This window comes from Chenopodium album, chromosome 5 (genome assembly GCF_948465745.1).
Source record: "Chenopodium album chromosome 5, dcCheAlbu1.1, whole genome shotgun sequence".
In the NCBI taxonomy this organism is placed as follows: Eukaryota; Viridiplantae; Streptophyta; class Magnoliopsida; order Caryophyllales; family Amaranthaceae; genus Chenopodium; species Chenopodium album.
The window spans coordinates 6,529,033-6,552,493 of record NC_137838.1 but is presented as its reverse complement, the minus strand read 5'-3'; the positions used below and the strand labels follow the sequence as shown (position 1 = coordinate 6,552,493).

General features: G+C 34.2%; 2 protein-coding genes across 2 annotated transcripts; both read right to left on the bottom strand.

The window, feature by feature from the left end:
• Positions 1-2,682: 2,682 nt before the first annotated feature.
• On the bottom strand, positions 2,683-3,881 carry LOC145630228 (delta(7)-sterol-C5(6)-desaturase-like). The gene is made up of 3 exons (XM_081682482.1): positions 3,686-3,881; positions 3,138-3,443; positions 2,683-3,013 (listed from the first exon to the last, which is right to left on the bottom strand). The coding sequence occupies exons 1-3, from the start codon at positions 3,879-3,881 to the stop codon at positions 2,715-2,717; spliced, it is 801 nt and encodes a 266-aa protein (XP_081538608.1). The 3' UTR covers positions 2,683-2,714.
• Positions 3,882-6,789: 2,908 nt separating this feature from the next.
• Positions 6,790-11,740, bottom strand: LOC145632490 (uncharacterized). The gene is made up of 6 exons (XM_081684871.1): positions 11,537-11,740; positions 10,852-10,907; positions 8,840-9,691; positions 7,888-8,274; positions 7,578-7,720; positions 6,790-7,475 (listed from the first exon to the last, which is right to left on the bottom strand). Exons 1-6 carry the CDS (start codon positions 11,738-11,740, stop codon positions 6,790-6,792), a joined length of 2,328 nt encoding a protein of 775 aa, XP_081540997.1.
• Positions 11,741-23,461: the final 11,721 nt, after the last annotated feature.

Genomic DNA, 23,461 nt, shown 5'->3' with positions numbered 1-23,461 from the left:
GATTTAGATGATGGGTCAGTTGACTAAACATAATTAAACTCTTTTTAAGTCAATGTGGTTTTATAGATTTTGATTGATTAATGTTTGCTCATGTGAATGGATTTTTTTGTTGATTTGATTTATGTTATTTATGCCCTACATTAAAGCATTAATACAAGTACAACGGTGGAACCTATATTCAAAGTTGAGTTGTCACTTTTTTGCATTATTAACTTATGGCTGTTCTCATTTAATGAACTGAACTGAAGTTATTAGATTTGAACTGAAATGAACTGAAGTTATTAGAGCTAAACTGAACTGAACTTATTAGAGCTGAACTGAATTGAACTGAACTTATTAGAGCTGAACTGAACTGAACTAAAAATAATCGTATCAGAACAGACCCTTACTGTCTTATTGCCTTTGTTTCATATTACTTGCAAGTTGCAACTTTATTGTATTATTGGTGAGATATAAAAAGTTTTAATTTAAAGTTGCAAATAATGTAGAAGTAAAATAAAGGTAGTATTTCACTTTAAAAGGTATCACCGTATTGGTGATTTATAAATTAGAAAATTATTATCCACATATTCACGTGAGTATCTATTACAGATATGTCAGTGTATAATTTATAAATATTGATGGCGAGCAATGAGCAAGAGTTACTTCATTAGTGTTATAGGAGTTACTCAATCAGTATTATAAAAATTACTTTGTTTTTTTATAAGTTACCGAATGGTATGACCAGTCACACAAAAAAAACGAGCTGCAATAAGTATTTATTTATTTTTTGAAACAAGCTGCAATAAGTATTAGACCCTCTTCACTTTACTTTATTTTTGCTGAACTTAAATTGTTTTTGCTAAACCGAGATTATTTATACTGAAAATTACGAGTATTTTTTTAAGATGAAGTGAACAGGTCAAGTTTAACATCTACTTGCCTGATCAAAGTGATAGATATTTAAAAGAAAAAAAAAAGGCAGATAACTATAATTATGACAAATTATTTTAATACAATTGCTCCATTCTATGTAATGTTATTAATACCTACATGTGAATGTAGGAAGTACAAGAAAATACGATATGATAAATTAATTCTCGATACCTTAAAAAAAACAACTTAATGGGTCCATAATCCATATAAAATGATTAATTCTACAGTCCTATTCATTTTTATAATCTCTTTCAAGATGATATTGACAAAAACCGTATAAGAGAGGAAATTATCATTTGTGCCAGCCAATTTTGACATGGACTTGCGCTAGCATCACCGTGCGTCAAGATTCATTCATAGATACACGATTACAACTTTAGCGATTCTTAATTCACAAATCACAATACATGAACAAAACACTTGTATTTATGTATGGAAAGTCAACATCTAACAATTGCTTACTCGTGAATTCGTGATATTCCAAAAGAATTTTTAGTGTAGCAACTTAAGACTCTTGTGATTGTTAAAAGTTATTTCTGTTTTGATTTTTCTCGTACGACAATAGAATAGTAAACTTATAGAGTATATTGAAGGAAGAAAAAAATCTGGATATTTTTGTTGGCTCAAAACAAAATGAGGATATGACAACGTGACATATAAACTTGTTTATAAACGCCTTTTAATATATAATAAATAAGTTTTTTTTTTTTTTTTTTTTTTTTTGAAACCTAATAAATAAGTTATATAGATGAGAGAAGAGTAGTTTTTTTTTTTTTTTTTTTTTTTTTAATATATTTTTATGCTCGTACTTCATTAAATTTGATAAGTGAAATTTGTTAGAAATGACAAAAACAAAATATATCTACTAGTGGAGTATTAGATTGGTACGAATTGAATTTATGAAAAATAAAAGAAATTTCCATAAATCCTTTGACATGTCTTATAAGAATAATAAATTTTAATATGGAACCTTTTAAAAACAAAATTAAAATTGAACCTTAAAAATAGAAAATTGAAACGACGAATGTAATGGTCCAGAGTACAGATGGGCCGGGTACATAATCAGACAAATCGACAATAGACTTATTTGCCACTCTGGTGAATTTTTAAGAAAAAATCGTGGATCACATGTTCCTCTTATCTCATCATTATGTGAAGTAATACTACAATGTGACACTAACGTATGGCATTGCAATTAATTTGTTCATCTGCAATATCATGTTATGTATCACATTCTAAGAATCCGCCATTGTATATTTATGATATTCGAATATCCGATGTCGCATGTTGTAATAAGTGTTAGAGACATGATGTAGAAGACGGGGTATTGATATTATGTTCGTTTATAGGGATTGTAAATTGAATTACTCTCGATATACATGTATATTTATAATATACAGTACAAAATATCTTGATAGCTTCTTCAACACATACACATAATTGGCGATGTTACAATATTAAATGAAGTATTATATAGCATAAATATGAAAATAACAATTAACCACCTTTGAACTTTGAAATACTTGTACTGTATAAAATTTACTTGTACATATGAAGAGTAACCAAAAATTGCATTTGATTTATCAAGAAATCAGTCCACACTATTTAGTTTTGAAACTAAATAAAGAATTAATAAGTGTGAAAATTATTCGACAAAAAAGTTAAGTATCATAAGACCACTTTTATGAGTTACTGCAAGTATAGATACCCTATTCCAATTTCTCTCACTCTTTGGCACAATCCATCTACAACTTGGTCTTATAATAGTAAGACAACCTTATTCAAAAACTAGTAAATAATCATTGGACTCTTTTACCATTGGCAGTACTCTTAGGGTGGCGAAGAGTCCCAAATAGCCAATCCATTAAAATGGTATAATTACCATAATTGTGATGGCCTGACGTATGGTGAATGGTATGATAATTAGAACCCATAATAAGCCAACCTTTTGCGTTGCTTCTGTCATGTATAATAACACCCCATACTGCTTCAACGAGAAAAAGCACCAACAAAGTGGTGAAATGTATAGGCATAAACATTAATATTAAACCATAAGGAGTTTCTAGTATTGCTCCATCCAACGGGTGACCAGACCAACCTGATACATATGCATCACATTATTATTATTATACTATTTTAACCGTCACAATTTAATTTTATTTATTACTTGACAGGATGGAAGTACGTATGGAATTGGAATTAATTTGAAGTAAATAGCTTACCTGCAAAAGGAGAAAGCGCGATTTCCTTACTATAATGATGATGAGGTGCATGAATATACTTGTAAATTGGCTTGATCTCATGTAATAATCTGTGAGCCCAATAAATCCCAAATTCCACGGCAAAAAGATATGTAAGTGTATGTAACACATAAGATTGCCACCCCACATCACTAATCCGAGGGTAACATCTCGTCCAACCATTCTCAATCATCCACTCAAACACCGTCGAAAACAATGTGTTAACTGGAATCGATATTAGAGCTCCAACTGCTTGTGATATGATAACTCTTTTTGAAGGCATCGTTTCTACATAACCATCCGAAAAACAAATAAAAATAAAAAAATTAATACTTACAGTAAAGTTACGTACATAACATGTTCATGTATGTGTAGTATGCAACATGTTTAGTATCCTAATATATAAGCATCACCTCTTTACAAAGCCAACATATGCGTAATTTAGAATGATTACACGTAATTTAGAATGATTACACTTACGAAGTACATACTTCTATATATATATGCTAGTTTGTAATTTGTAGGGATACCTTTAGAGGAAGAAACATAGCGTTTCCAAAAGTCAAGGCAGAAAAATGCAGCTATTGGATAGATCACACATGCACAAAGTGTTGTTCGAAGCCAAGAGCTCAAGAAATGTGGTAATAAAAAAGAAAGCTTCTTAGGTAACACCATCTCATTATAAAAACTTGTCTTCTCTAAGAATATTTTCGTATACTTCTCCATATTTTTTTTTTGCTTGTTTTCATGGAGTAGCATATATATATAGAAGTATATACTTCGTAAGTATTCTTTTTTTCACACATTTCTTTTTTAATTGGTGCATAGGTTGAGTAACGTATTTAAGTAAGTAGTATTTCTTTATCATCATCATATTATATTATGGAGTACTATCTTACAATAAGACTAGTTTTGTACCCCGGCCGCGATGCCCAGATTGTTTATTGAATTTTAAGATAAATTTATAGTTCGAGTTAACTCATGACCAGACCTAACAGGTCTATATAATAATAAAATTCTATTAGATTGTGAAGTATATATGTTATTTTAATCGATTAGTATATATTATAAACCAACAATTTTATCCTAAAATTCTATTTTATGAAGTCTATTTAAATCTATCCAACGTGGGACGACACTTGACGAAAAGTTGGAACGCCAAGTGTCGCTGCCTCGTGACCTGGCTAAAAGTTTAGCTTTATATATTAGTTATATGATATGAGAAATTGAAAGTCATTTGAAATCAAATATTCTTACTCCCTTCATGTTTGATTTAGTTTATACTTATCATATGTGGCCGTGTTTTGACAATTTAATTGGCAAAGTTACATTTTAATGTTATATTTTTCTCCTTTCATGGTTCCCATCCAAATCCACAATTTTTTTTTTAATTAGTTTTGCTCTCACATTTATTATTTTTCAATAAATTATTAACCTCACTATTTTTTAAAAATATTATCTATAATTAATACTAAAACAACAACCGCTGACATCATTGATTTATCCAAATTGTACACGTGTCAATTTCTCCTTCAAAATTTTCCCACTTAAAACTTTTTTTTTCCTCTTTCACGATTTTTTTTTTTAAAAAAATAGAATTAAATATTAAGTACAAAATATTTTAATACATAATATTGTACATTGAACTCTTCACAGTTTTTTTAATAAGTCTTTTGACAACTGTTTACCTGATATCTTATGATTTTTTATGGAGTATTTTTTTGGTGTTTAGAGAGCCATTACAAGGGCGGAGATGAGAATCGATCCCAGAATCTTCTGGAATCGAGAGGAAAGCACTAACCACTTGAGTTATCCCTCACTCTCATGGAGTATTATTTAAATAGCTCTTTTTATTTACTTATTTTTTATGATATCCGTGCATTGCACGAATGCAGCTAATCTAGTTTTTAATACTCCAACTACCCCAAATACCTTTTATATATTTTTTTAAGTCAATTAAATTACCTAAAGCTATGTGCCGATTAAAGTGTAACATTTATTAAAACTCGGAGGAAGAAGTAGTGTATTTCCCTAAAAGAAAAAAGTGTTTATATTTCAAAGGTAATCCTATATGTAACCCTTAAAGCTATAGATAAACATTTAATATCTTTCTTGATTTGGTATTAATTTAGGAACACATGTTTAAACATTCTCAAATCAATGTAATTATTCATGTTATATTTTCATTTTTTTTTCCATTTTTAATTTGTTGAAATCCATTGTAGCTCATCACTTGTGGGTGTCCCACATTAGAGAAAGAGGAGATGTGGTTCCACTTTGTAAAGTAGAGGAGTTACTCCTATTATTGTCAATTGGTTTTAGTATGGAAACTCCAAAACCTAATTTGTAGACCAAATTCTCCTCCGACATTTTTAGTACACTCCGTATGATTTACAAGAAAAGGGGGTCGGGATTGTTTAATTCGGCACCCTACGTGTAGCTTCCACCATGAAGCAACTTTTAAAATCTAAATAAATCCAAGAAATGCATATTTTATTTAGGTTGAAATTGTTGGATGTATAAACTCGTATTACAAACTGAGCCGCGCATTCAACATCATGTTAGAGTTTACTATATATGGCTTCATGCAATATCCCCTTGCTAGTTGTTACAATGTTAGAGAAACGAAAGAAGTACTACGTATTTTCCAAGTGTTGTTTCTTATTTATGTTTTCTTGCTTATTTTAAAGGGGATAAAAAAAAAAGAACAAATTGATAACAATGCACAGCAGTACACTAGTGCTTCCTAAGTATACAAAGATATTGAAGAAAGCTTATAATAAAACTAGTCTACTCCATTTTTGCTGCCTGTTTCCATGGAATAGCATTGTCGTATATTATCTTTGGTTGCCAGTCTTGCCAGCACATATTTCATATTTGACCATGCTTATTAGACAATTTTGAATGAAGTATTGGAATTAGTAACTCATTAATCTATTCGGTCACCATTCATACAAATGTCATCAAGGTGCAAGCTGTATGTTTTGACTTTCGAAGATAATATAGTACCGCCTTCGTTTCAATTTTTTGGTTGGGTACAAATTTACAATACAAGACTTTATTATGTCAAAATAATTTAAAAACTTGACAAGTAAACAAATAATTGAAAAGTTGTTATATACACCCGGATGTACCGTCCACCCATAAGTATTTGTTCTCACTTTGATGATTGTTTTTCATTTTATCATCAACTGAAGAACAAAAACTAAACTTATGTTAGTTGGGTGTACGGTACATCCGGGTGTATATAACAAATTCTATAAATAACTTGGTTAGAAAAACTTGATCCCACCCTAATCTATACTATAAACTAAAGTAATCACCAGCATTACACGTATCGCATACATAACAAAAAAATTTCCGCCAAAACTTTTATTTTACTTTTTTTTTTCTTAAACAATAACATGATATATAAGAAAATTAATGAATAAAAATTTCTAGAGATTTTAAAGTAGACATTAAATAAATTCAAATTTTATATAAAAAAATATTGTTATATTACATAGTATACGAAGTATAAGTCATTTCATTTAAATTAACTTCATTTTAATTGACTTTTATTATTTACAAGTCTTATTATTATATATGAATCCGTGCATTAAAACTAGTGTATTCTTATACGTAGTACTCCGTATTATTTATCTACAACGAATTTAGTCCTTGTAGGTCCATCTTCAAGGTAGAATTTTTCTCCTAATCCAAAATGAGTCATCAATAACCAAACCACAGAAATAAGCTCTCCTCCTCTGCTAACCTGCTGAATATGGCTGGTTGGCCTACAATGGGAAGCAGCATAACAAAGCAATTCCACCCAAACCTTGCTCATCACCTCCCACCTATTCACCTGTCTGTGCAATTCCATTAGCTTGTCTGCCAGTCGACATGCCTCGAAGAACACTGACTTACTCCTTGACCCCTTCACATCCCTTGGCGTGATATTATCATACCCTTGTACTTTCATCATGCTTCGGCACAACAAGTCCATTGGTTCGAGGATGCTGCCGTACTCGTTCCGATCTTTGATTTCCAAGAGGTTGCACTGAATGTAGCGTAGCGCATCAGCCTCTGTGTCCCGAAGCCTCAGTTCACTGATACCTGCCACATTGGAGATCATCATCGGCTTCATCACCAGCAGGTACACCATGTAATCTGAGAGTACCTTGCTGATGACACGGTCCGTGTCGTTCCTAGTACGCCTTTCCATATTGTAGCATATCTCAGTAGCGATGTGCCATAAGAGCAAACTCTCATCATAATCAAATCCTAGAATCCAATTTTTGAGTTCCAACACCTTTCCTTTAACGTCTGGTCGATCTGTAGCTAGATCAACAAATGATATGCATACATATTAAGCGCAGTCAAAACTAAATTCTAGCTAGAAACTCATTCAACTAACATTCAATAATCAAATGATTATCTTACCAAAAGAATCGAGAACCCAATTCCCACGAGCGCGGCAAAGGTGCTTGGCCTCCTCCGGATTATGAACTTGTTTGGACTTCTTTTTTACTTCCTCGAAGATTAGTTTCTTCATGTTCTGGTTGAGCCTATATGTATCCACATACCTTAAATTATCAAAAAACAGCTTAATGCCCAAAAAATCAAGGAACTTGTAGGTCTTCGGACGCCATTGGTTGAGATAATATTCCAATAGGCTGAACCTACAGATAGAGTTGGACCATGGGCGGAATATGGACTGTGAAATTTGGGGGCCTCAGGGAAAGCGGAGAACCACCTACTACCAAAACTCAGCACCTTGTCTGTGATATCATTCAAACAACTTGTACTCTTGTTTTTTTCGTAATCCTTTACCAGCAAGGCAACAGTCCAATTAGAGAAGATGAGAACCAGAATCGAAATCACGTCCAAGGCAGCTGCACCAAGCAGTAAAGTGTAGGAAATCTTGACATCGCGAGCTCCAATGTGCAACTTTTTTGACCGGTAGCCAAATTTCTCCCAAAACAGAAAGACTCCAAACGATATTAAATCAAAACTAAGGCAGCAACAACGAACAAAATATGCAGCACGTCGATGTAAAAGGATCGCCTTAGTGTAAAAGGCCTCATAGAGGAAGTTGAGCTCTGTCTCTACCACACTAAAGGCATCATCTTCTTTCAAGCTGAGACATGTGATATACATACAGAAACCAATAATAAATAAAGTCGTTAGTTTTCAGGATGTTTCTAGAGTAGTCGTTTGAAATATGATTATCTTATTATTTTAATGATAAACCATATGAGCGATTCATTGTTTCACACTATAAATTGGACACAATTATTATTCTAATTTCTACCATGCAAATATAATTTTTGAAAATTTTAATCTAACATAAAATAAATATTTTTCAAAAAACTATATAATAAGTGTAAAAAGTACATAAATAAAACTAAAAATTTGATAAATTAAAAAAATGCTGATAGTAATATTTTATAGCAAAAATAGATAATAATATATATATAATTACTTGGATAAAAATACGTTAATTATGAACTATATAATCATTAAAATATTATGGTAGTCATATTTCAAATGACCACTATTAAATTTTCATAGTTTTCCGCTAGAAAATGAGACCTATCAATCATTAATTCGTGTATGTTTATGTGATATACAATTACCATGAATATTGAAAAAAAAAAAAAAAAAAAGGTTGTGTACAGGAATTCTAAACCATGCATGCATACCTGAGAAAATATTGCAAGCTCTTCTGGCGCTCCCGGAAGCTATACTCAAAATCGACAATCAAACCTTTGAACCTCTGGTAGAAACGGTAGGCATCTTTCACCACCTGAACACCTTGAAGTCGGCGGCGTTTCTGCCTAACCTCAAAGTTGAAGAAATCCTGCTCCAAATCAGTCTCTTTAATAGACACTATTTTTGTGTGGAATTTGTCTCTCTTATTCAGGGCAAACTGCTCTAAGAACTCGGCGTAATTGGGGCCGGGGTCAGGATCCCTGAGTATGGAACGACGAAACTTGTCCAGACTAGCCAAGTAAAGAGCCAAAATGCGCTCTCCATACTTTATCAACCCACACATGAAAATGAGTACTGTTGGTACCCACAGCAGAGGATCTACTGGGGGGTATTGGTACAATATGTTACCGGTGGCAACAACCTGAGCAACAAATTGCAGGAGGTGACGGAGCCATAGCTCATTGTCCTCCATATTTAGGGCAGTGATCGTGTCAGGACCACCTAGGTGCACGACTAGGAACGGTGCCCAGAATGAGAACAACGCACCCTTGGCAACATCCTCATCAGTGCAGCCTTTATAATGGATGAGCCCTATTGCAAAGGCAGCCGCCCAGTCGGCCAACAAGTAAGCCAGCCAAATAAATATGTGCAGGATTTGCATGGACACTCTCTTTCTTAAGGGAGCAAATGTGATTAGTAAAAACTGGAGGGAAAGGCTCAACATAACAAACATCTGAATGTCCCAGTTTTTCCATATTTCTGTCAAAACTTGAACAACTGTAAACCCCATAACAAACACCTCAATCACATTCAGTAACACTGTGACGTTAAGAATTGCCCAGCTTATTGTTCAAAGGAGAATGTAACAAGGAGGGGCAAAGAATAGATTATCTGCTTTTCACACAATTTTTTCATGACATTTATTTAAACTTATAAATAGTTTACTTAGCAGGGAGGAAGAGAATTTAATCAAAGTAATTTCCTAGAGAGTTACTTGACAAATAATTAATGTATAAACGTAGTTCATACGGTAGAAAAGAGGGGGTATTTGATTTCCTACTTTATTCCTCTTTGCCTCTTTGGGTAAAGTTTTCCATAGCAAGAGAGCACTTTTATTTTTCACACCATAATATGTATGTCCCACCTATCTCACGTGAAACACAACTAACTTTTTTTTTTTTTAAATAATAAAAAACACAAGCAATCTGTGAGATTTTGGCAAAATTCCTCGGCCTGGAGTATGTACCATTGATCAATATATAGAGAGTTACAATAGTAGACCTAATCTTATTAGGAAACCTAGTTCGATAAGAATACAAACTATATCACAAAAATATACAAATATATCCTAATTCTGCGACAAATATTATCATAAACCTATAATATCTATCACACCCCCGCAGTCGTAGCGGGAGGAGGACGTATGCTAAAACTGGACCTAAAATCCAAAAATAATTCTCGTGGTAGGCCTTTAGTGAAAATGTCTGCAATCTGAAATCTAGAAGGAACATGCAAAACCCGAATTTGTCCCAAAGCAACCTTTTTTCGAACAAAATGAATATCTATCTCCACATGTTTTGTGTGTTGGTATTGAACTGGGTTGCTAGAAAGGTAGGTAGCGCTGACATTATCACAATAAACAATAATAGCCTGTCGTAGAGGACAATGTAATTCAAGTAAAAGATTACGGAGCCAACACGCCTCAGAAACAACATTTGTGACGCCTCGATATTCTGCTTCTGCACTCGATTGAGACAAAGTATGCTGACGCTTAGATGACCAAGACACAAAGTTGTCCCCAAGGAAACAACAATAACCCAATGTATGAGGATCGGCGGGTATCGGTTTAACCTCCCCAGTCAGCGTCAGTGTAAGTAATCAATCGATGAGAAGCAGTCGGATATAAATGTAAGTCGTGATCAATGGTACCCTGAAGATAACGCAGAATGCGTTTCAAAGCCTCATAATGAGGTTCCCGAGGATCATGCATAAATAGACACACCTGTTGTACTGCATAGGCAATATCTGGCCCGGTGAAAGTGAGATACTGAAGAGCACCTGTCAAAATGCGATACAAAGTTGGATCCCGAAAATGTGGTCCTGCATCTGCCACTAAGTTTGGACTTAGAGTCAAATGGAGTGGCTGCAGGTTTACAAGAGGCCATACCTGCACGCTCTAAAATCTCTTGCGCATACTTTTCCTGTGAAAGTAGCAAATAAGAAAGAGTATGAGTCACTACAATTCCTAAAAAATAACTCAGAGGCCCCAATTCAGACATAGAAAACTCAGTTTGCAGTTGAGAGATGATCCATGTACGCAACCTGTCAGATGAGGTAGCTAAAATAATATCATCAACATATAGAAGCAAATATGCCATATAATTACCCCGTCGGAAAGTTAAAAGAGAGTTGTCACTCTTAGCAATGACGAAACCCATTTTGATCAGAAAATTTGCAAAACACTGGTACCAAGCTCTGGGAGCTTGTTTTAAACCATATAAAGCCTTTCGGAGCCGACAAACATGAGATGGAGCTCTCCGATCAATAAAACCCGGGGGTTGATGCATTTAAACAGTTTCCTGCAAATCACCATGTAAAAAGGCATTTTTGACATCTAATTGATGTATCGACCACTTTTTAGCCATAAATAAATTGAGAACAGTTCGAATGGTGACCGGTTTAACTACCGGACAGAATGTCTCATCACAATTCACACCAATTTCTTGCGACCTGCCATCACATACAAGAAGAGCTTTGTGCCTTTCAAATTCACCATTAAACTTGTATTTCTGCTTAAAAAGCCACATACAATTAACAATATTCACCTCCGCAGGCCGAGGCACCAACTCCCATGTCCCTGTTTTAATTAAAGCACTATACTCATCAGGCATCACCGCATTCCAATTTTGGTCATGTAAAGCTTGTTTATATGAATTTGGAAGTGGGGATTTGTGGTGAGGTGGACCCGATTTTTGAACGGTGAGGTTTCAATATTTCGGGTTTGTCTTAAAGATGCTCCGTTGACTACGGATGACTCGGGGGGAAGGGGGAGGTGGACGAGTGGGCTGCAATAGGGTAATGCCACGCAAAGGTGGCTGTGAATAAAGGGGCACGGCTGGGCTGGTAGGTGTGGCAGCTGGGTTGGGAGGTGTGGCAACTAGGCCGGGCGTGGAAGGTAGTGGGGATCGTGGTAGTGCCGCAACTGGGCTGCGGGGAGGGATGTGCAGGCTGGACGGCCCGCTGGAATGCCAGCGTTTGCTGGTCAGCATGGTGGGCATCCGTGTGGGCCTGCTGTGTTGGGCCAATTAGGGGGCCGATTTGTGGGATTGGGCCAATGAGATGATTTCTTAGGTGAGGGTGAGTGAGCAATGGGGATTGATCGTCAAAGCCTAAGAAATCGTAATTCGATAGTTTGAATTTTGCTAAGTTTTTGTAAGGAAATGTTGACTCATCAAACACCACGTGTTTTAAAAGAATGATTTTATTAGTGGAAAGGTTGAGACACTTGTAACCACGGTGATTAGAGGGATGTCTTAGGAAGACACGTGGAATGGATTTTGGAATAAGCTTGTGAGGAGCCGTAGCGGCCAAATTTGGTAAACAAAGACAACCAAACACTCTAAGGTGATCATATGATGGGTTTTTGCAAAAGAGAGTTTGTGTCGGGGTCAAGTTGTAATACCCCGTATTTTAATGTATTTTTATATATTATTTATTTATTTGTAAAATATATTTTGAATCAAATTATTTTATTATGTGATTTAAATAATACAAGAAGTAACATTTGGGCCAATAAATATTTAATTTAAATGTAGCCCATCCTCACAATAAGGTCAATCATCCTATTTTTATAATTTGGGCCAACTATTTTATTATTCAACTCCATATTTTTTATAAAGCCCAAATATCACCTAAACCTCCCCCATCTTATAAATACTCCTTCAATCCCCAAAATTTTGTCACCCAAAACGTCAAATAGTCAAGGTAATTATTTTCTTCCTTATTTTTCTTTTATTTATTTTCCTTCCTTTTCTTATTACGTGAACCATTTATGGTTGGGGTTTGATTTTTTTTTTGTTGTGGCTTCCTCATGGCCCCACCACCGAAGCCACGTCCGGCCGGACCACCTTAGACCGCGGCCACCTGCTGCACCGCGTCTAGCCGGTCGGACTTCCACGGCCCACTACCGTGGGTAGCCCCCTTCTCTCTCTCCTCTTTGTTTTCTTGCTTTGTTATTTAGTTTTCTCTTGATTTTTATTGTTCAAAATTGGTTTAATTAGTATCAAAAACATAATTTAAAGGTTTCAATTTATATTTTCAGATTATAATTATGAGTATTATTTTTAGATTTTGATATGATTAAAGTAAGAGTTTTTAATTTATTAAAGACTTGATTTTTAGGGTTCTTATGCAAATTGATTTGGGGCTTTTGTATGCCTAATGATTTTATTGACTAATTGGGCATAAAAGTATGTTTTAATCAAGTTTTTAAGGGAGTTTGAATCAAATAATGTTGCTGGAATTTTTTTAAAGTAGTAGAATTGTGATTTTAACAAAAGGGTTTAATTACCCATTAAAAGAGAAGTTAATTAAGGGTTTTTAAATAATTTTCAGATTTTTTTTAAGTAGTCTAAAGTGAATTTAAGTTGCTGGAAATTGTGTATATAAAGAGAAGTAATATAGTGTTATTGTCCCTTTATGTGTAAGAGACTTGATTTGGGAATTGATGTAGTGTGTTTGGCTACTTTAAGGGCTCAGAAATTTATTAAGTGTGTAGAAACATGCTGGGATTAATTTAATTGATTCCAAGTTAGTGTCATGCTAGGAATTGATTGGAATGGTTTATTTGAAATGAGATTGGTGATTTGAATTGAATTGATTTAATTGAGAATGGTTTTGGTGAAATATTTGTGAAGCATGATTGGTTGAAATAAATTATTTATTAGAATTGGTGAGATTGAAATATTGTTATTGAACCATATTTTTATTATTGGCATGTTTAAATGTTTATTTAATTAAACTAAATGTTTAATTTGGTTTGGAATATTGAAAAGGAATTTTATTATGGTTCATATAATTTTTATTGATGTTATAAGCATGAGGAAGGAGCTATTTAAGTGTCTTTGTACACGAGGAATAAATTACATTTTTGGTGCCTTCGTGCACTTAAGGTGTTTTTAACACTAGGATTTGTGGCGCTTTATCCATTTAAGGTGTCTTTGTCACCGAGGTAGATTTAAAGAGGGTTCAACATTAAATATTATGTGGTCACTAATTATTCAAGAATTAAATTGGTATGTTTGATTGATTGAATAATAATTGTTGATTGAATGATTATGGTTTGAGAGTCATCACCAAATTTAATAATATGTAAATAACGTAAGTGAAAGAGATTACGCGCGCACCAAAACTCTTGGAACGTATATACCTTGAGTATGAACATATGGGGGGAGTTATGTGACTTTATATTTGATCATAACTTCTACTGGAGTACATGATGTTGTACACTCCTTTTTATTATTATTATGCGCAGGAATTCCGCCACTTACGAGTGGTTATTGATGCTGGCACGGTTAGCTCCCGTGTCAGTAACCTCAATTTATTGGGGGAGGTTAGTGGGAAACTCATTCGATGCGTAATCAACACTAAATAAATAATGTAGTTGTGTGGTTGAGATGTTTTGTTGAATGTTGTATGCTTGAAAAACAGATGAAACAAGGTAAGTTGTGTGTTGATAGATAAACGCATGGTGGTGTGTTAATTACGCTTATGTACTCAGCTTTGCTGATTGTATGTTTTCTGTGTTTGTTGGCCTTGTCTTTATCTTGACCCTATGATGACCCATTTTAATGGAGAGTAGTGGAAACAAGTAAAGAGAAGTTTTTCAGGTGATTGAAGCATATTCATGATGGGGCATGAGTGAAGAGCGAATCATGGTAGTTTCTATTAGTTATGATGTGTTAATGTTTTTATTATTTTATGATATTATTATTCATGAGTCTAACGCAAAGTTTTGAAGTTGGTTTGGTTTTAATAAGGGCCTACATACAATGGTTCCAAGTTGTAGGATGGTTTTGTTTTACTTCATTTGACTTTGGTTTTGACTTTACTTTCGTTGGTTGACTTTTCAAGTTGACTTGTTTTGAATGGTTTTGAAATTAGTCTTTCGCTGTGTGTCTTTGATATATAGTTTACTTAGTTGTTTTCACGATGGCGGTAATATCTTAGATTTTCCTATTTTGAGTTTTAAAAGAGCAAAACAGGTATTTTAAAGGAAAGAAATTTGTAGGGTGTTACACAAGTTTTGTAAGGACTTGATTGGCAATATATTTAGAAGATATGTAGCGGTCTCTAAAGCATGAGCCTAAAATATCAGAGGAAGAGAGGCATGGAATAGTAAGGTGCGCTTGACATTGTTTATGGTTCGAATCATACATTCAGCTTTTTCGTTTTGAGAAGAAGTATGAGGGAAAGAAAATCTAAAAACCGTCACGTTATCTAAACAAAATTGTTTAAATGGATCATTATCGAATTCACGACCATAATCACTTTGAAAGCATTTTACGAGTCTTTCAAATTGAGTATACACATGTTGTCTAAAATTGAGAAAAGATTGAAAGGCTTGAGATATTGATGCTAACGGAATTGCCCAAACATAATGAGTAAAATCATCATGAAGAGCCAAATAATATTTGTGACCATTACTACTACGAATAGGAGATGTCCACAAATCGGCATGAACAATATCAAAAGCACAATAAGTTTTACTATTTGAATCATAAAAAGGGAGTCTAACATGTTTTCCTATTTGACAAGAATTGCAAAAAGTGGAGTTTTTCTCCTTATTGTAATTAATGAAACTATTGCTCCTAAGAAAGTTTAAAGAAGGTGCTCCCGGATGTCATAAAACAAGCCAAGTGGAAGGAGCGACTATGGTAGGAGATGTGTCAAGACATGTGGTCGGATCGTTGGTGGTGGTGATGGGATAAAGATCTCTGGAACTATTGCATCCGGTGATTACCCTCCCCGTTTGTAGGTCCTTCAGTGAAAAAACCATTAGAGTCAAATTCAATTGAAACCAAATTGTCAGAAGTAAATTTACAAACAGAAATTAGGTTCTTAATTATTTGATGGGCGAGGAGGACATCTTTTAATGCAAGGGGTTTGTTCGGGAATGTAGTATGACCATAACTAGTTATTGGAATGCGATGACCATTGCCTACTAGAATATGATTATTAGTGCTTAAATTAAATAAGAGAAGAAGATTACCGGAAGTGTGAGTCATGTGGGATGTAGCTCCCGAATCCATATACCATCTGTTAGGGCTGAGCAAAACTACCCGAAAAATCGATCCGTAACCGTTCCGAAAATTAGGGTACCCGATCCAATAACCATAACGGTTCGGGTACCCGTTCCGATAATTTGTTATCGAGTATGGTTATGGGTATCATTTTAAAATTAACGGTTACCCGATCCGATCCGATAAGCATTTTTTTTGCTTTTTTTTTTCCCTATTTAAATCTATTAATATAAATCTAAACTTTTACTTTACTTCCTAATCACTTTATAATATCAATGATTAGTAATATTATTTATAATTTGGTCAAGATCATATGGTATTGTTTTTAATAATTTGTAAATTATATCATAATAACTACATAATTAAGTTTAATTATCATTATTGGATATCTTATTGGGTTCCCGATAACCGATCCGAAAATCCGGGTACCCGAACTTATCGGTTCCGGTTATGGGTATCACTTTTAGTGATTTTGGTTATCGGGTACCCGAACCGTTATTACCCGAACCGTTATTACTAACGGTACGGGTACCCGTCCCATGCTCACCCCTACCATCTGTTATCCGGTGCAGCCAACTCGGGTGAGGAATAAGCACTAACAAGTTCCGTTGGAGTCGTTGTCGAGCCACACATAGGTGAGCCAATGTAGTAAGAATGTTGTGGACTTGAAGTATTGGGTCGTTGGAATTGGCCTGAAGTGGGGAAAGGTGCTGGTGGGACTGCCAATTGTTGAGGCAATTAGAACTGTTGATTGGGCCAAGTCTAATTTTGGCCAATAGGGCCAACTTGCTGTTGTTGTGGTGGGGCACCTTGCATGGGTTGCTACTGAGGGGATCCGCCACGGCCTTGAGGTGGACCACCACGGCCCTTTCCACAGCCACCCTTGCCCCTGTCGCATCCCGTCTCACCACCCCGACCACCACCAGATGATGTCTTAGGTTGCGATTGGTCGGCCGGTGACGCGGGGTTTGATTGTTGTTGTGCGACGACGGAGGAGGGTGGGTTGTTACTCTCGGCGTTGTGGCGAGATTCTTCCAAAAGAAGCCGCGATCGAGCAGTGTTGAAGGAAGGCAACGATCGTAGCTACGGTATCAAAGTCCGTTTTGTTGAGGCCAGCCAGGCCACAAGACGGAGGACCAACGAACTTTTGATCCGAAATTGGCTGGTCAACGTTTTCGAGCTGGTCAGCAAGGCTCTTGAGGTGCTGGCAGAAAATGGTGACGTTTGGGAAGTCGTCCAAGTGAACAACATTCAATTGGGTTTTAAGATAAACCGCCCTCGTACTTTTTATATTGAAATATGTTTTTGAGTCGATCCCAAGTCTCTTTGGCAGTAGACTTCCTACCTAGAATTGTTTCAAGAAGATCCCTCGATATGGTGCCATAGATCCATTGCTTGACGATTGCGTCAAGGCGATTCCACAAGGTGTCAGATATATTTAAAGGAATGTAGGGAATATTTTAAGCATTACCCCAAACTTGAACCCCACTGTGATCATACACTAAAGTACGGTGGCGTCCAAAGGGAGCGAGTCGCCAACAAGTTTTAGAAACTTGTAAACAGTTCACAGGGTGAAGGTTACACCCCTTAACGATTAACGATCCAAGAGATCGTTAACTCCAATAGGTCTGGAACCGTGACTGGAAGTTCGAGGATGAAGGTACAAATCCAACCTAAAAGAGATTGAACCTACCCTAATAATAGGCCTCTACTTTATTCTTCTCGTATTCATGTGCGCTTTCTAACTAACATGCAATCAATAGGTTAACCCTAAACTTGTTTAATCTATGTTGGTTGAATATTAATGCACAAATAAAGCTATTATTGGCAATCACTTGAATTAAAATCATATTAACCCTAAACAAGATTATTAATTATCTTATTAAGCGTGATTACAAGTACAAATTCCCTTTAAACATGCATAAAAGATGTGATCAAGCAATAACAATAAATATATATCAAGCAACATAATAATAATCATAATAATAATAACTATAATTAAAATAACAATCATAATTAAAATAATCATGTTAAAGCATAATATTAATAGCAAGATCCTAGACATGATACTAACAAGATTAATAACAAACCCTAGCATGTCACTAAACAATAAATATCAAAGTTTTAGCCCAAACATGATACTAACATGCTTTTAGAAAAAGACCATCGAAGACATCATAGAAATCATAACTGACATTGGCCATGTTTGGTAATTGGCTTTTTAATGGCTTTTTGGTTAGCTTTTGGCTTTTTTAGGTGGTCAAACAACCAAAAAATGTGTTTGGTAATTGGCTTTTTAGTCAGCGAAAAAGCTGGCTTTTAAGCCAAAATGAAAGAGCTGCTTTGAGTAGCTTTTTTGTTGGATTTTGGCTTATTGGCCCACAAATTATCTAACAAACAGCCAACAACCAACAATTAATTTACCAAACACTTTTATAAACAACCAGCTTAAATAGCCAATTTCAAAAGCCATTATAAACAGTCAAACATTCCAGCTGGTCAAACAAGCCAAGTGAACCAGCCAACCGCCAACAGTCATTTGCCAAACAAGGTCATTATATTCTTTACCCTAAACATGATACTAGAAACTTATTGTTGTCATTCTAAACATCAAATTAAGAAAAACATTCTAACATGATAACAGGAATCAAAATAACAACCTAGACATGATTTCTATATCATAAGATCAATGAAACAATTAAAGCACTTACATGGATGCCTCGTATCTCTTTCTAATAACAAAATAAACATATTAGTAACTTCAAGGAAAATATAAAAAATTAAATAATTAAATTAAATAATTGAAATAGAGATTTGGGACCAAACCCTCAAAAATCAAACCTTTCACGTGTAGGGCGAAGGCAACTTCGAACTTGGATAGGTGTGTCTAGATCTTGTGAATGCGGAATTTTGTTTGAGAAAATGATAGTTTAGAAAAGAGAGAGAGAGTATCAAGAATTTCTTGATGAGAGTTGGTGAGAATTGGATGGGAATTGATGAGAAGAATTGATGATTTAAAACGGAGGTTTTAAGAGGCTATTTATAAAGAAAATCAGCCGGATATGATAAAAAACGAATCAGAGTTTCGAAAAGAATAAAACACGACGTTGTCGCCAACAACGCGCCTATCGCCAGGCGACAGACGTGTCGTACGACGATGCAATCAATTTTTCCACGCGTTTTCTATTTTGATAAAATTTAAACGTACGAGAGGATAAAACCGTAATTTCCTTAAAACACTTCTTTTATTCCAATTAAAACTCCTAAAAGTCAATTTATCAATGCTAATCAAATTAGGATTCAAAAGAACTTTCTAGAAGATTCTAGAAGACTATAATCAATCCTAATCGCATTAGGAATGACAATCAATAATAGACCTCATCTAGATCATTGGGCCGCATATAAGAATCAATTCAAACCGGGCCTAGTTTAGTAATTTTGGCCATAAATTCCTCATTATTCATCGGAATTGGGCTTATAATATATCGCTGGAAAGCTCTTTTCGAACCCGACCCAACTACACCATTATTGGACCCTTGATATGGACCAAAACAAACTGGATTGGCTATTTTCTTAAAAAATAGGTTTTCAAAAACAGAGAGAAAGAAAAGAATTAAAAACTAACCGCAACACTAGACTTTCCACACTTTCACTTCATTCGATTATGATTCGACGTGAAAGGTACTCATCACTGGGTTTGGTTTTGGGGAGACACAAATGGTTGTCTACAAGGACGAGGTGTATTGGAGTCTATGTGATCAAGAACATCATAAGCACACACACGATTTTTGAACAATTCTACCCAATTTGAATATTGGACTTTTTCATAATCAAGGGTTAGGGGGTCGAATTCTTGATGTTTGTCACTGTGAGCGCCGGATGGAACTCGGGTTTAGAAGGAGGAGGTGGCATCTAGTCGTCATCCTTGGCCATAGCTGAGGGTTAGTGACAAAATCAAGGGTAAAAGCGGAAGCAAAAGGCAAAAAAATAATTAAGAAAATTATCAGGATTGAAAACCTAAAGCTGTGATACTGTAATACCCAAATTTTCTAGCTAGTCTAAACTGTTAAACTTTAATTATATATGTTATTTTAATAGATTTTATAATTATTATTTTCGAATTTGATATTAAAAAAAATTTAAAAAAAAACTGATAATTTCCAGTAACTAATTTTGGATAATTTTGAGAAACTGATTCTGTAAAAAAAAAAAAAAAAAAAAAAAAAAAAAAAAAAAAAAAAAAAAAATGATTTCAACGTAGGATTCAATCCTATTGAAAAACTAATTTTATCTACAATTTGAATTCTAATCTTATCATAATTAGTTACATGAATCTATCTTATACCACAATTCCACCCAAACTCCACCCTATATAATTGTTGGCCGTGAGAAAGGGAGGGCACAAAGAAAAAAAAAATATTACTACATTGCTTCTTCTTTCACCCCATCTCCATTAATTGGTAAGCCAAATTGATAGATAAGAGAGCTCATAATTCTTCTTTATTTTGATGACTTTAACTAGCCAATTAAGCTCCAATCTTACAACTAGAAACCTTTAACTCCTTTCATTGTTCAACCCGTAACTTCGTTGACGAACCCGATCTTTTGGGCACTTAAATCGAATTTGTTTCTTATCTCCATTGTTATATCTCAATACTACACCACCATAGCTTCAACTCATACCGTAAATTATCATCATCATTATTGCTACACACATTTCCTCTTCCGAAATTTGCTAAATCCGTCAAAATACAATTAGTATATATATCTTGTTATTATCTTACAAAAAGGGGGAGTGGAACAAGTTACAGTATATGGGTTGGAGTACTATATATATGGTGGTGGATTGTCATATTTTGTAAACATTTAATTTGATGATTTCATAAGTTTGGTTAATGGTGTTTTGTGGGTTCGTTTCTTAAAAAAAAAAAAAAAAAAAAAAAAAAAAAAAAAAAATTTACCTTTGACTTTTGTTTTACGAAAGCTAAATGGTCATCTTCAATATTTATCACTCAACTTATTATCAATTAGTGTACTTATGGGGTGATTAGATTATGGGTGGTAATATGTTGATCTTACGCCTAACTTCTCAACAAGTTGCATAACTATCTAACTTAGGCCATTTATTTGTTTATTCGTAGACGAAGGTCGTATAGGTGATTAATCGGGGAACTACTAACCTTTATCCACGCGTCCTAGAGGTAATTTTCAATGTCCATCATCTTTAGAATCCCGTTAGGAAATTGTTTTGAAATATTGTGTGCCAAATACGTGCTTATGTAATTATATGTGATGAGTGTGCTATCGTATGATATATAATATGGAATCAATTTATATACTAGATTTCTATTTTGTGTACTAGTATATGTATCTTTGAAAAAATGATTATTTGATATTGTATGAGTTTTTAAAATAAATAAAAATCTTGGGAATTTGATGATTGATTATATGTGATTGATAGTCAATATGTCACGTAGGATGACTATGGTCTAATAATATTGAAATTGAAGTATTGTTACTTGGAATTAAATTGATTTGTGCAATATTTGTGTACAGTGTAATCGGATGATTTAATATAATAAAATGTACAGTGAAATTTAATTTAAGAAGAGAAATGAAACCCGAAAAGGTGAAGAACAGGTTGCCCACTAGTAGTTATGGTTGCTACTAGTTGGTTTAAATTATTGTATATTGCTGTTAGTCTTCCTCTTAATCACTGGGTATTAGTGAGGGGTGTGCACAGTAGGGACATTTTGTTTATTTCATGGCCATTTTGGGTAACGCGCGACCCTCTGTAAAGTAGGTGGTGACAGGGACTAGTCCCGGCTTACTGGCGTTCTCTTTCCCTCTCTTAACTAAAGTAATAAAATGTTATGTGACAAATTGATTTTGGTTGAGTATTATAATGTCTATGAGACTATATTTTGTATAAAATGTTTATCTGATTTTTGGGAGTTTTATCTCTTTTCTTGTTTCTGATTTATTTTGCATGTTGATAAGAGGGTACTCGATTACGTGTGTGGAGACGTTAGAATAATCACGTGGCTAAGACATTTTATTTTATTTCCGAATTTAATTGTTTTCTTTCAACTATTGGTTTAAAAATAATTGCAGTTTTGATGTAATGACTATTTTATTTTGCCACCAATTAGACCACTTAGTTTATTAAGTATTATTTCATTTTTGCTTTGCATTTATTTTCTACGGAAAATAAGTGTAGCAGTAACAATCTCAGAGTTCGATGGATGGATTTTGAAAGTTAAAAAGGTTACTCTTATTGTTTTAAAAAGACTCGAATTTTGGGGGTGTTACAGATACCATGTGAGATTTCGGGAAAACTCCTATATATATATATATATATATATATATATATATATATATATATATATATATATATATATATATATATATATATATATATATATATATATATATATATATATATATATATATATATATATATATATATATATAGTTACAATACTAGTCCTAATATATAGTTACTATACTAGTCCTAGTCTTGTTAGGAAACCTAGTACGATAAGAACAAACTATATAACAAAAATATACAAATATTACTCTGCGATAAATATTATCATAAACCTATAATATCTATCAGTTACTCGTAAAATAGACAACAAAATTGTGCACATAATGAAAATGCATAACAAGTAATAACTTAATAAGACAACAATCATTTTCAAAACTAATCGAAATAAAACTCAATCGAAAGGCAGAATTACAGAAGACCATCATCTCTCAAATGCGCATTAAAGCATGGCAGTGAGCTTGGATTGTACTGGCAAGCAATAGCCTCTGGGCGCCATGACCCACGACAGTCATACCAGACTGCCATCTAGCCATTATAAACCCATCTGTCGGTTTGTGTTGGGCTTTTTCACCCATGAACCACCTTAATAGATATTTATCCCTAACAACATAAATACAGAATACTTCTATAGGATCACTACTTTACTTACTAGCTCTTCCATCCTCTATAGAGTCCCTGATTTGAGTCTTTGGCGACAACTGAGAGACTATATTCAATGACATTTGGTTTGATACACAACAATTTGTTGTTATTTCAATGTAAATAAAAAGGCAATTTAGTAAGCTATTCAATTTAGCTTAGTACAATACCCCCCCCCCCCCCCCCAACAACAACAACAAGGGAAAAGAAAAAAAAAAAAAAAAAAGAGTTTTGTCAACTCGTAGGCTAATTATTCCATGCCCCCCAAAAGAGTAGGATAATTAATCCATAGCCACCTATCTAGAAAGCCATAACATGTACTTAAGAAATGGATGGATCAC

What these genes read in the sequence shown, in the direction of transcription:
- LOC145630228 (XM_081682482.1), bottom strand. Translation starts at nt 3,881, where the DNA reads ATGGAGAAGTATACGAAAATATTCTTAGAGAAGACAAGTTTTTATAAT. An exon ending in CTATGTTTCTTCCTCTAAAG is followed by an intron (nt 3,444 to 3,685) that starts GTATCCCTACAA and finishes ATGGTTATGTAG; the next exon opens with AAACGATGCCTTCAAAAAGA. An exon ending in CGCGCTTTCTCCTTTTGCAG is followed by an intron (nt 3,014 to 3,137) that starts GTAAGCTATTTA and finishes CATATGTATCAG; the next exon opens with GTTGGTCTGGTCACCCGTTG.
- LOC145632490 (XM_081684871.1), bottom strand. Translation starts at nt 11,740, where the DNA reads ATGCCTGATGAGTATAGTGCTTTAATTAAAACAGGGACATGGGAGTTG. An exon ending in GTGATGAGACATTCTGTCCG is followed by an intron (nt 10,908 to 11,536) that starts GTAGTTAAACCG and finishes GCATTTTGACAG; the next exon opens with GTGCTCTTCAGTATCTCACT. An exon ending in TTGCCTATGCAGTACAACAG is followed by an intron (nt 9,692 to 10,851) that starts GTGTGTCTATTT and finishes TTGAACAATAAG; the next exon opens with CTGGGCAATTCTTAACGTCA.